Source organism: Panthera tigris, chromosome B1, assembly GCF_018350195.1.
Source record: "Panthera tigris isolate Pti1 chromosome B1, P.tigris_Pti1_mat1.1, whole genome shotgun sequence".
NCBI lineage: Eukaryota > Metazoa > Chordata > Mammalia > Carnivora > Felidae > Panthera > Panthera tigris.
Genome location: NC_056663.1, coordinates 165,670,719 through 165,684,360, shown reverse-complemented (window position 1 = coordinate 165,684,360; position 13,642 = coordinate 165,670,719). Strand labels below are relative to the sequence as shown.

The following is a 13,642-nucleotide window of genomic DNA, read 5'->3' as shown; positions in this document are numbered from 1 at the left end:
ATAAAAGCATAGGTTTGAACCAATAGATTTAAATACAAAGCCGTTTGATGCTAGCATCATTCACTGATTGGTGTTTCCTTACCAGAGATGGTGTGAGAAATTTCAGTGGAGTTCCGTAACCCTACAAATGCAAACTGATATAATCTCCAGTATTTAGGATCAGCCACTTCTACAGAAGGTTTTTTCCACTTATACTCAATTTCGTTTTTAGGGTACCCATCTAGATAAAAAAATTAAAATAAACATAGAGAGTTTAGCAAGATCCAAATCTGTTACTGTTGCAATACCATTATTCAAAGACAAGTTCTTTGAAATTCATTTCTGTATGATAGGATATGTCGAATATAGAAAATACAGCATAAAATATATGTGTATAGTTTAAAAATAACCATATCATGATCCAATAATGATAATCCATGCCACTCCACTTAAATCAAAAAACAGAATCATGCTAGTTTCTTAGGGAAATTCATGTCCCCATCCCAATGTAGTAGTCCCTCACCCAACTAAATGTAACCACTAACCTGATTTCTGAAATCAGAAAATAGATGTTCTGATATGCATTTCTGAAACATATAGCTTATTTTAGGTTCTTTTTCAACTCTACTTGATTGGTGCCATACTAGATGCCTTACTTCATATTTTACTTCTTTTGATGTGATATTTGTAGTAGTCATCCATGCCAATGTACGTAGCTTTAGTAAATTTCTTCCATTGTAAAGATGTGCTGAAATTTGCTTATCCATTTTGCTATTGTAGATGCTTATAATGTTTCTTGTTGACTATTACTAACAGTGTTGTTTGTACCATTACCATGCATGCCTCACAAAATACATATACACAAAATTTCTCTGGGACATATATCTATGTATGGAAGAGCTAGGTCATGGATGGCATAGAATTTCCACTTTATGAAACAGTGCCAATCTTCTATTCATAGAGAGCATACCATATATTCTCTCACCAGCCAGTGTGTGAAAATACACGTGGATCCACAGTCTCATTTAACTTGATGTGGACAGCCTATTTTTACTGGTCTCTAAGTATATTTTATTTCACATTTTCCTTATTATGAATGAAACTTCGTAATTTTTTCATATGTTTATTAGATTCTTGGGTTTCTACTTTGGAGAACTGCTTGTTCTATTACCTGTTCTTTTATTGGATTTTCTTCCCCCCCCCTTTTTTTAGTCTGTTATCTACATACTCTGAATACTAGATTTTTGTTAGTTACTTGTGTTGAAATGTAGTTGCCTAACACAGAGGTGCATTCTTTCAAAAAATTTTTGTTTCTGACACAGGTCCGGAAAATCCACAAGGGCTTTTTAAAGTAATCGAGTGAAGGAAATTCAGGCTGAAAATTCATGTGAGGGTGGGTCTGCAATTATATCCTCTCAAGGAGTTATTTCACCCCTAGTATGCTGATTGCAGAGGCAACTGTTCTTTTAGACTTTAGTGGTTGTGTGTGTGTGTGTGTGTGTGTGTGTGTGTGTGTGTGAGACAGAGAGAGAGAGAGAGAGAGAGAGAGAGAGAGAGAGAGAGAGAGTGTGTATGGGGGAAGGGGAGGTTATTCATGTTACCCTAAGCTCCCAGCCTTTGTAACCCAGCTGTATGTACAAATTATGTTCTAATAGATCTCTAATCCACAAATCTGTCAAATTCAAAGCTCAACTTTCTGGTTTCATTTTTATTGCTTCAATTCTTTCCTGGTGATTACTCACATGTTTTTGAGAATGTTTTTAATAATATAAGTTTTAAATTGTTTTCAACAGAAGAGTTGGTCTACCATAGACCAACCAGAAGAGTTGGTCTACCGATAGAATCCACTATCAACTTTAAAAATTTCCAGAACATTATGTCATTTTGTACCAGGATCTCTTCATCAGCCATGATAAAATAGCTGTCATCTCTCCACTAACTTGTTTTAAAATCTGTTTTCTCTTTTTTTTTTTTTCGCGTTCTGTCTTGTTTGATAGGCTCTAACCATCTTGCTTTTCCATAATCTCTATTTTTTTAATTATCATTGTTGATGCAATATAGTATATAGGAGTGTGGGTAGAAATAAAAACAGTGAGCTCATTACTTAATTACTCTAAATTTCATGATATTGACTGTTGAAATGGGGATATATTGAAATATTTTGAATATATTTGTTGTAAAACATTAGGAATAGAAAACTTAATTCTCTACTGGATCGATATGGAATACCTGAAAAAAGTTAGCTGTGATCATTATGTTTATATAGGTGATAACCAATTGAATTCACAAGGATAGAGTATTAATTTCCAACAATTAATTTCCAAATCATAGTCAAAGAGATATCACACCAAAGATGTAGTCATGGTATCCAGAGGCAAGTACAAAATTTGCTACATTTTCAAATATTTTCATATCAACTACTCTTTGAATGTTGTATTCATCAAGTCTTTGGTATGATTTGGCCATTTTATTCATTAAGAAGTTAATGTTAGAAAATCAAAACAGTGGGATAGATTATAACTTTAAAAGGATATTTTAATATGACACAAATCATTAAGAAAAGTCAAGAAAATTCAATAAAAGCAACAAGAGATATTTGGGGATTTTTGTGAGTGAAGAAGCAGGATAATACTTGTGAATACATAAAACGTAGTGTGAATAGATTTTAGTATGTAATATACAAAGAAGTCAAATTTCAATAGAAGGAAAATAGCACTAGACAATTTGTGGATATAGGCAATTATATTTCTTAAAATCATTTTACATGTTTTTAAGACTTACTCATTTATATATTGTCTAGAAAAACCTTTATAAGATATATATGTAAATATGTCAGTAATTATGAAATAGAATTGATATTCATATAGAAAGGTAACAATTATTTTCTTGAAATAAAATATTTTTATATCAAAATTACTTAGTTCTAATCATTTCTCTGTATTTCAATATTTCTTTCAAATAAAATAAACTTATTTCTACCTTGGCTTTTCCAACTCATTAAAGTCTCAAAGATTTAGTATTCATGTAGTAAATATTATTCACAAACCAATCTTTGAAACATATTTTAAAATCCAATGTAATAAAGTTAAATCTTGCCTCAGGGAGACGAATAAAATTTGAATCAACATTTTATTCATGGGAGTATTAAAACATTTGAACACTATCTTCAGGACTACTTTATTTAATCAAAATAGGAAAAGGCACTGGGATAAAACCAAAATTTGTAAGGAATGAAATAATAAAATATACATTTACTATGCATTCATTGTCACTTTTTAATTTAAAAGCCAGAAAAAAATATGTCATTTGTAATTATTTTATCTGAGAGAAGAATATAATCCCCACCTCAGAAAATTATATAAATTGCATTTATCTCACTTTATTTTACATTTTTAAATAAACAGGTCTGCGGCTAAAATTCTATGAACTTATCATGCATTTTGTCACTTACAGCTTGAAAATTCCAGCGGACAGGAATGTTCATCCATAGGAAAGTTATGAAGCTGAAGATAGCATTCTGCATTAATTGTCAATCTATTTAAATGAAAAAATAAATATTAAATAATAAGTAATTTCAAGCATTAAAAATCCTTTGTCTAATATTCAAGAATGATTTTGGCCTGTAATAGCAGTCTGTGATATATTAGAAAATAATAATAATTATAATACTTCAAAGTTTTAAATGTTAATATTGTAACATTCATAAGTGAGTATGAAAATTCTAACATTTTCCTTTCCAGCCAATTAAGCTACCACTATATACATTTCAGTAAATCTGCTTACAGTTAAAACTTTATACTTCAGGATCACAAAAACACATTGCACACACACACACACACACACACTCACACACACAATTAACTGAGTATACATGGTTATGTAAGGTGATTGTTCTCTCTTAAGTTTTCATGAACATCTTTTCACTAAGGATGATTCTTAAGATTAGGATGATCCTTGATAAGATATGTTAAGATATGTTCAAGACAACGAATTAAATAAACTTGAATCTTATATACATCAACCTTCATTTAATCCTTTCTTAAGGATGCTTTATTACATTATTGAAAATTTTATAGTAGATTGGGCTCCTAGAGAAAATCTCAACTATTTGCACCATAGGTTAAAACACATAATGTTCACACCACACCCTCTTTTGTTGCAGAGTTGGGGAGGGAAGGAGGGAGGAATCAAGAGATTTTTCTTGTTTGCTTTTCATTCCTTTCATATGCTAGTTACTCTGAGCTTTAAAAAAAGTTTCCAAAGTATACCGCTATTTTAGATTTTAGTGTATGAAAGGAACTCCATATTTCTTTCTTTGTAATACTGAAAAAGGAAAATTTATGACTTGACCAAATATTAGTATGGGAAATAAATTAAAGCAGCTATATTTTTTAAAACAGTATTACCTTAAAGTATATAAAACTCGTCCATCATTCCAAATTCGAAGCAGACGATTAGGAGTTGTTATCCAATGTGCATCAGATTTTCTTGAGTTTCTGAAGAAAGTGTCAGGAATCCAAATTTTTCCTACCATATTACTGTTAAGCATAAGCACTTTCATGGTACTATTGAATTTTAAACGACTATCAAACCAGGTTTGGGCAAAAATTATATCTATTGTGTATTCCTGAAAGATAAAAAGAAAGGTAACAACTTATAGTAAAGTCACTACTTAGACTTTTTTTAGATGTTTTCATTTTTACATTATAAAATTTCTGTAAGTGAATAGCACTGAAACTCAGTGTTTTCAAATAAGAAATATGCCATTACCTTAATTTTCATTTTTAATTATTTGCCTGAGTCATATAAGATGAAGTCCAAGATTTCTAGTAATAACTGCTTCCTAGTGCGGCTTCATAATTGTTTTGTAAATTTTATTCAAGATTTTATAATATGTAGTATATAGTCATTTAATATAAAAGCAAATTACCTTAATGTCAACAATTGTATCAATTTTTGTGACATTCACATGGAGCATCGGTTAAAAAAATCACAAATAAATACAAAATCAAGATGCAAATACCAAATTACCTAAAATCCCTTACATTTTCTTTTGTCCAAAAAATTAATTACAATTATTTAGATCCGCTGTTCTCAAAATTTTCAAAGCACACACACACACCCTTATTAAGCGCTTTTAACATGCCAAGCACTGTATGTTGAGTTTTGGATGTATCATGTCATTAAATCCTTACTGCAACCCTGTGAAATAGGTACTGCTATAACCTTTATTTTTAAGTCGCATTTACTGAGCAATATAGAAGTAAAATAATTCTCCCCACATCACAGAGGTAATAAGTAAATGATAGGGAGACTGAATCACCACAGGCTGAATCCACAATCCACATCCACGACAACCATACATAATGGTGGTCATAGTGGAGCCTGATGGGTGCTGGTATTAGAGCACAGGCTGTGCCCATTATCAGCAAGTGACTGTAGATAAGAAATTCCAGGGTTATGAGAGAACCCTGGAGGAAGTGATTAGGTATTACCTACCTTTGTATCCTGACAAAATGTCTGCCATATTATAAGCACGAAAATTGATTTGATAAAATTAAGGAATAAGAATGCGGTAATGATCGATGCTGTTGAGGAAAGTGATTATGTATGTGTACAACTTTGATATTAAGAGAGACAGAAAAGAGTAAATTGAAGAATATGAAATAGTATATGAATTACTTGTTGTGGGAGAGATTGGTTCCTCACTCTCGATGTAAGGCTAGCAATTGGCCAATTTACATGGACGGACATGTTTAGTGTAAGAAAGAGAAGTGTAATTAGGAGTTTGACCAATTGAATGAAAATTTTTTAAAAAGGTAGAGAGAATAATAAGTACACAGACTAGGAGTTAACTTGTTATTAGGAAAGTTGTATCAAATCCTAATTCCCAGCAGAATATTTATAATTTATTTGACTAGAATATAGAGGAAATAGAATAGATAAGGAATATAGAATAGAAAGGAAAACCTTATTTTATGTATTTTGGCGTTTTATTTTTATTTATTGAATAAATTTGACATGTAACATTGTATAATTTAAAATTGTTTTAATGTTTATTTATTTTTGACAGAGAGAGAGAAAGACAGAGCATGAGCGGGGGAGGGGCAGAGAGAGAAGGAGGGAGACACAGAATTCGAAGCAGGCTCCAGGCTCCGAACTGCCAGCACAGAGGCCTACGCGAGGCTCGAGCTCACAGACCGCGAGATCATGAACCAAGCCAAAGTCAGACGCTCAACTGACTGAGCCACCCAGGTGCCCCCATCATTGTATGATTTGAAGGCATACAGCATACGTAAAGTTACTTTGATATATTTCTGTACTGTCAAAGATTGCCAATGTAGCAATATTTATCATATTACATAATTATGGTATATTACTGTCTATATTAATTATATTGTACATTTGATGTCTATGGCTTATTTACTACTTACTACAAGTTTGTACCCTTAACCACCTTAACCACCATCATCTTATCTATTTTAGATGAACAGTGTTGCAATTTGGGGAAGGCACGTACATATTAATAGTTAAAATAAAACTTTGGTTTGTGAGCATATTCATTCTAGAAGCATGCTGATAATCCAAAGCACGTGTATATCAAAACAAATTTCAAGAGCCATTGGATCAGTTGTGATCCTGTGATGTTTGACATCACGTACCACTCGTATTGCAGGACATCGCTCGTTTGTCAAGTTAAAATTTATTAGAAATGTTTTCTTGTCTTGCAGAACACTCACAGAACAAGTTACTTGCAATCCAAGGTCTTATTGTATTTAAAATCCAACAGGGGCCTAAACATTACACAGTTGAAATGTCCTTTAAAAAGGGGTTAAGAAATATAGATAAATTACTCCAGATAATTTGTCCATATAATGATGTAATATGTGATCATTCAATACTCTACCCATATATTTAGCATCTAGTATCATCTAGCATCTAGCCAGTCAATTGTTTTGCATGGATGTGAAGATTTGAAGTCCTTAGGCACAAAAACACTCGCATTATGATCTCCCCTTCACATAGTTTTGATTGCCATGAGGTTGCCAGAGAAATTTAGAGAGGGAGAGAGGACTGAGATTTAGTTTTTTCCAACTGAGTATGGAATGGCACAGGATCAAATTGTACTGTGGAATATAGGCTGAGGTTTCTTTGCCAACCAAGTACTTCCATAGCCACAAACTTGCTGATGTTCACAACTCAAGCTGAGTTGTAACGCAAGACATATCTCATAATACATAATACTGAAGTATATTTACTCTGTAGATGCTTAATCAACTCACTAAGGAATATTAATGGATTAGGCATGCATTATTGGGGGTGGGTGGCGAAAATGGGTCCTTCCAGACAATATCGGTGGTACTTTCTCCCTAAATCTTGTGGAAAATCCGTGGCCAGCTTTACAACAGTTATCTTTAACCCCTATTCTGACCTCCTGCTTCTCAGGCCAGATGTCTTTTCTTTAGAATAAATTATGATTTATCGAAGCAGCCACTTCGACTGACACAAATAATTAACCACTCAGAGTCTAACAGTGTAACTTGTGTTAATGACATGGTTTCTGGTTTTAATAGCAAATGCAAATAGAAGAATGCTCATGTCTCTTCTCTGGTGGATCCGAAAAAGAGTATTTAATAACATTATGTGCCAGAATTATTTTGTATTTTTGTATGGAATCAAACAGTATTAACTGCTTAAGATAATGGATAAGGCTTACATTCCTGCCAGGATTATGGCTTCGCAAAGCTCCAACATTGGTTGGTAAAGGGGACATCATGCTACCTGATATATACTTGGCTGCAGTATTCCTAACTAACAGGGCATTAAAGGCTGCACTTGAGAACTAACATGTCTAGGGGTGGGATTTAGCAAGCAGCTGAAAACCCTGCTTAGCAGCTGACAGGATCTTCTTTAGAATACCTGTTGATAAAACTGCTAATTGCCATTGAAAGAGTTATGATTTCTAAAGAGTAAACTCTCCCAGGAGAGAGTCTTGGGGGAAATGGGAAAATTTTTCTACTCATAATTACTCCCTCAAGCGAGGACCAAGAAGAGAAAGATACAGAGCATATGTCTTGATAATCCAACCTTCCTAAACCCGTTGCAGATGCTAATACTTTCAAGCTCTTTTAAACTGCTAATCCTTAATAAGTGCCTCACTGAGATAAGAAGGTCATTAAAGTTTCTGCTACTTTATATGTAATCGAAAAATCCAATTTCGTTTACTCATTTGTATTAGTATAACTTCCAGAAAGTGATCAAACTGTGTTATTGTTCTTCATGTTCTTATTTAGAAGCTATAATTAACTGGATAATAAATAAGTAAAAAAAAAAACAAAAAAAAAACAACAAACCATGAAAAGGAAGGTCCATTCACTCAAGACAAGTACAATAGCTTCTAGAATAAACAATTTGAAATAAGGCACAGTACATTTAACATTTGAGATCCAATGTACATATGAGACTTACTTTTTTCCTTGCAAGTTAGCTGAGAAAACAGCATTCATGAATAAAAGCGAAGAAGTGAGTCATTTTATTTTTAACTCAATCGAATCAAAGCATAGTTGATGAAAGTATATGCCTTGTAGTCTTCTTACCACGTGGTCAGACTTGCAGTTATGCACTGTGTCTCACAATTAAAAGTACTAGTTTTCAATACTATTGTCCTAGTAATGGAAGAAACTTCACACAAAATGCAGACCTACGTAACTAATGTAGGTGTATAATTTCATCATGAAGTTTGTTTGATCCTGATCTGGTCTTCACACCTTGGCATTAATCTCCCTAAACCATCTATTCCCGTGGTCAAAATAGTAGTATCCTGGGCCAAATAATGGTTATCAATATATTAGATGTGAAGGCTACAGACATGTAGACAAAAGGTACAGGCATAGCTAATCCACAGGACAAATAGCTTTAGTGGTAAAAGTTCATAGGTAGCTGCTCCACTTTGCTCAGTTATTATAAAAACACCAGTCCTTAATACTATCACAATATGGTTAAGTATAAAGCTTGGTGCTATTCTATTTTTCAACTAGAAAAAGAGATAAGGAACAAAGAGGATATGTCATGATAAATCATTGAAGTCATCCAGAAATATACTGAGAGAGAATCAAAAAGTAGACATGAATCCTGGGTTCTGTTACCAACCCTTTGGGCTCTTATTTTTAGGACTCTAAATGTAGATTTTCAAAAGAACATAACATCATGTGCATTCACCGATTAACTTTTTAAAAATATTTTTCAGTGATTAAGTTACTTCTATATTGTTCTGGGTTTACAAAGATGAAAATAGAGCCTTCCTGTTATGAATATACTATACACAAAAAATAAAAAATTAGAAATTAATAAAACTTAGGAAACGTACAGATAAAGAGAAATGGAGACAGTAGAGGTGATTTTCAGCTAGGGAAATTTGAGGAAGATTCATGACAGAAGTAGTATTTTACCCAAACACTGAAGGATATATGAACATTCAGATACATGCTGGGGTCGAATAATAGAAGTGGGGAGGAAATAAAGAGGTAGTAAAGTATAGGGCATAATGGGGGAAAAAATTTAAGTCATATACAATGAAAAAAGTAGTGTATTTTGTGTCCATCAGGAAATGTGCATACCTCAGACACACAGAAAATTCTACATCTGTAAGAGTTTTTGACAACAATTACCAATAATTGACTTGGAACCTAGACACCACTCCATCCCTATGTACTACTGAACTGAGTGTTATAAACTGAAAGCCCTAATACTCCCTGTGTTAATTTTATGCATCATGCTTAATCATACATTTCCTGCTAAATATTTATTCTATAATATTCAATGTACAATTTCAAAGAGTAAGACATCAATCTTAATATGATCACAGACGGCTAAACCCTACAAAGGATACAAATAAAACAAAATTCCCACTCCTTAAAAAATGTATAATATACACTAGTAAAGAAAGAGTTAGATTCTAGATGTATATAATAAATAACCAATAATCTGGCATGGGAAAGATCCTTACAACCCTTATGAACCTGTTTCAGTCAGGGTTCTCCAGAGAAACAGACCCCTTAAGATGGATGGATGGGTCAATGGATGGTTGGACAGACAGAGAGATAGCCAGAAAGGATCGATAGATTTACTTAAAGGTAGTAACTGATGAAATTCTGGGGTCTTTCAAGGCAAAAACTGGCAAAGCAGGCCAGCAGGCTGAAGAAACAGAGAAGAGTTGATGTTTCAGTCTTGACTCAGAGTCAGCCTGATGGCAGAATCTCTTCTTCCTTGAGGGACCTCAGTCCTTTCTCCTTAAAGCCTTATCTGATTGAATGAAGCCCATCCACGTTACAAAGCATGAGCTGACTTACCCAAAGTCTACTAATCTCAGTGTCAGTCACATCTAAAAGGTACCTTCACAGCAACATCTAGACAAATATCTGGGTACTATACAATAGCCAACATGACACATAAAATAGACCATCGTTATACAGTTATAGCAGTAGGAGTGGGATATTCATGGATTCAGGAGGCTTTAACAAAAATTATGCATGTGTTTATTTGCTAGATAAATTACAATAACTAGTTTTTGTGGTAGGAAGAATCACATTTCCTCAACTCATGTTTTCTATATAAATCTACACTCTCCTTTTTGTCCCATCTTTTACTCACTCTACCTCTCAGAGAAGTTTGTTCCATATTTCTTAACTGACTAAATTGGATATATTAAAAATCATTTATTAATAAGTTCTAATCTCTTTTTCATGTGCTGCACCCTGAACTTGATCTGAATGAAATGTCTCAAAATCTTACCGGAAGGTGGGAGTCAGGTAGGTGCACAGGAGTGCCGTCAAAGCGATTTGAGTCTCACCTTCCCAACCCTATTCTACAGCCCCATTTTAATTACTAGTAGGAGAAATTTGGGGGTTTTTTTTTGTTTATTTTATCTCCATTTGCCTGTCTTCTATGAATATTTGTCAGTAGATTCAGAATCCATGCAGAGGGATAAAAATGGGAGAATTATTTATTGGTCCTTTCAAACACAAAATATGCTCCAGAAAATATAGATTACCATTTTTTTCCATACAGATATTCATTTGTTAAGTTTTCAGATTCAATTTTGGTACTGCATAAAGATAATGAAATTTGAAATTCTAGTGTTCAACTGGAGGTCTCCCAAAATAAGATACATGATTATTTGCAGAGTAATTCCAAAATGTTACCTACATTAAGGTCACTGCATGGGATCAAACATACAATATTGCCTATTCCCTGCAACATTCATAGGAGGATAAGAAGTATGGACTGTCCTCTTCCAGGGCATCTACTGGTAGGCCAAGAAAAGTTCTGGACATGTCAATATCTCCTTCTATCAGAACACCATGAGCAATCCATTACTTCAGATCTTTAAACAATAAGGTCCCCTAAACATTTATAAATTTGTGAATTCAACCTTCCATAGTTATGCATGTCTTGTGAAATTCTATCAAAATTATGAGCAACTGATACCAAATATCACATGGAAGGACAATTTCTTGAAAAAATTCTAGGAACTTCCCCAATGCATAGGCATCAAAACGATGTTGAACATCACCACGTTTTTCTGAGATGGATATAAAAGAGGAACAGACATGTCTGCCGCACAGGGAGCTGAAGTGAGATACAAAGACAATCTGGAAGGCAAAAGAAAGACTCTCCAGATTCACTATAGCACTGCATCGAGCACCAAAACAGAAACATAAATGGCTGGAGAAAAAGCAGCCAAGTGAGGAATCTGATATATAGTCAAGAGAAACACAAATTATTTTCAGTATGCATAATTGGACTATTCTGAACCCATGAGGTGAGACTGCATTTAAAAAGGGCCAATTTGGTGTAGTGATTGTGGGGTGAATGGCACTTTGGGGAAGACTTCTAGGGCTTGAATTCTGAATATAACAATGTTTAGTTGACCTTAAGTAAATTTCTCAGCTTTTTCTTTTCTTTTTTTTTTCTTTTCTTTCTTTTTTCTTTTTTGCTTGTTTGTTTGAGAGAGAGGAAGTGTGTGTGTGTGTGTGTGTGTGTGTGTGTGTGTGCACGTGTGTGAGCTGGGGCAGGGGGCAGAAGGAGAGAGAGAGAATCTCAATCAACCTCCACACCCAGGGCCCAGCCTAACGCAGGGCTCACTCTCACATTCATGAGATCATGACTCCAGCCAAAATCAGGAGTTAGATGCATTTAATTGACTGAGCCATCCAGGTACTCCAAATTTCTCAGCTCTTTATGGCTCTCTTTCCTCCTCTTGAATTGGGATAATACAGAGTTTAGTACATAAGGTTCTTGCTAATATTTAATGTAAATTACTTAAAACAATGATTTCACACACGGTAAGCATACTATAATATTATGGTCATGATAATAAAGGAAAGACTTCATAGCATTTTTATTTTTTAAAAGTTTGTTTATTTATTTATTTTGAGAGAGAAAGAGGCAGAGAGAGGGAGAGAGAGAATCCCAAGTAGGCTCCACACCATCAGTGCAGAGCCTGATGCAGGGCTCAAACTCACAGAACTGTGAGCTCATGACCTGAGCGGAAACTGAGATTTGGATGCTTAACCAACTGAGCCACCCAGGCACCCTCTTCTTAGCATTTTTAAAAGGGGGCAACAGGGCTTTTGCAAACATTCCAATTTACAGGGATTATAAGACACAGCCATGCAATGCCTCCTCTGGAAGATGTGAACATTTTATAGACATAGTTTTATTTTTGAAGAAATTTCTTCATGTATAGAGACTGCCAGTTCTAATACCAATATTCCAAGTTGTAAAAAGTCTCTAGCTTCTGGAAAGCTAATTTATTCTAAATATTCATATTATTAGTTCATTTGCAGAATTTGAATCAGTTAATCAGTTTCTGTTTCATGAAACATCTGGCCCACTCAAAACTTGGGACACCATTTGAGTTGTTTTTTTCCTATTTCAGTGGCCACTCTTTCTCAGTCTCCTTGGCTAGTCCCTCTACATCTTTAATCTGCCTGAACAATGCCATGCCCTAGTTTAGCACTCTGTTCCCTTCTCTTTACTCCCAAGGTCTCATCCAATCTCGTGACTATAAGTATCACGTATATCGCCTGAAAATTGCAAAAGCTACATTCCATATACAGCTGCTTCCCCTGAAATCCCAACGTGTATGTGTAACTGCCTCCTTAACATTTTCATCTGGATTGGTTAATAGACACCTCATGTTAAAGTTTCAAAACAGAACTCTTGATCTCCATTATCCTACAAAACAAAACAAAAAATCTTGTATCTTTTCTCCATCTCATCAAGTGACAACTTTATCCTTCTGAGTTAAAGTAAAAAAAATCTTGGAGTTATACTTGACTCCTCTTTTTCTCTAAAACTCCACATCTGGTCTATCAAAATACCCTGGAATCACCATTTTCAAATTACTTCCAGGATCTGGTAACTTCTGATTTGCTTCACCATCAACTTTTTCCTTAATTATTGCAATTACTTGTAACTAATTTCCCTGCTTCCACAACTGTTCTCTTATACTTAGTCCTTCATTCAAAAGGATAGTGGTCTCACTGAAAACATTAAGTCATATCATTATCACTCCTGTGGATCAACACTTTTCTATCACATTCTCACACTCATTCAGACAAAAAAAAAATACGCTACAACCTTTAAATGTATTTAGAAT

The 13,642-nt window shown here is 34.1% G+C and overlaps 1 protein-coding gene across 2 annotated transcripts in view; it reads right to left on the bottom strand.

The window, feature by feature from the left end:
* Nucleotides 1-13,642, bottom strand: part of GABRG1 (gamma-aminobutyric acid type A receptor subunit gamma1) — a 65,612-nt gene that overhangs the window by 15,967 nt on the left and 36,003 nt on the right. For both annotated transcript variants that reach the window (XM_007075917.3, XM_042982744.1), the window contains 3 exons: nucleotides 4,386-4,606; nucleotides 3,431-3,513; nucleotides 83-220 (listed from right to left, as the gene is read on the bottom strand). In XM_007075917.3, the coding sequence (XP_007075979.1) occupies nucleotides 83-220; nucleotides 3,431-3,513; nucleotides 4,386-4,606 (442 nt within the window). The remainder of the gene's footprint in view (nucleotides 1-82; nucleotides 221-3,430; nucleotides 3,514-4,385; nucleotides 4,607-13,642) is intronic.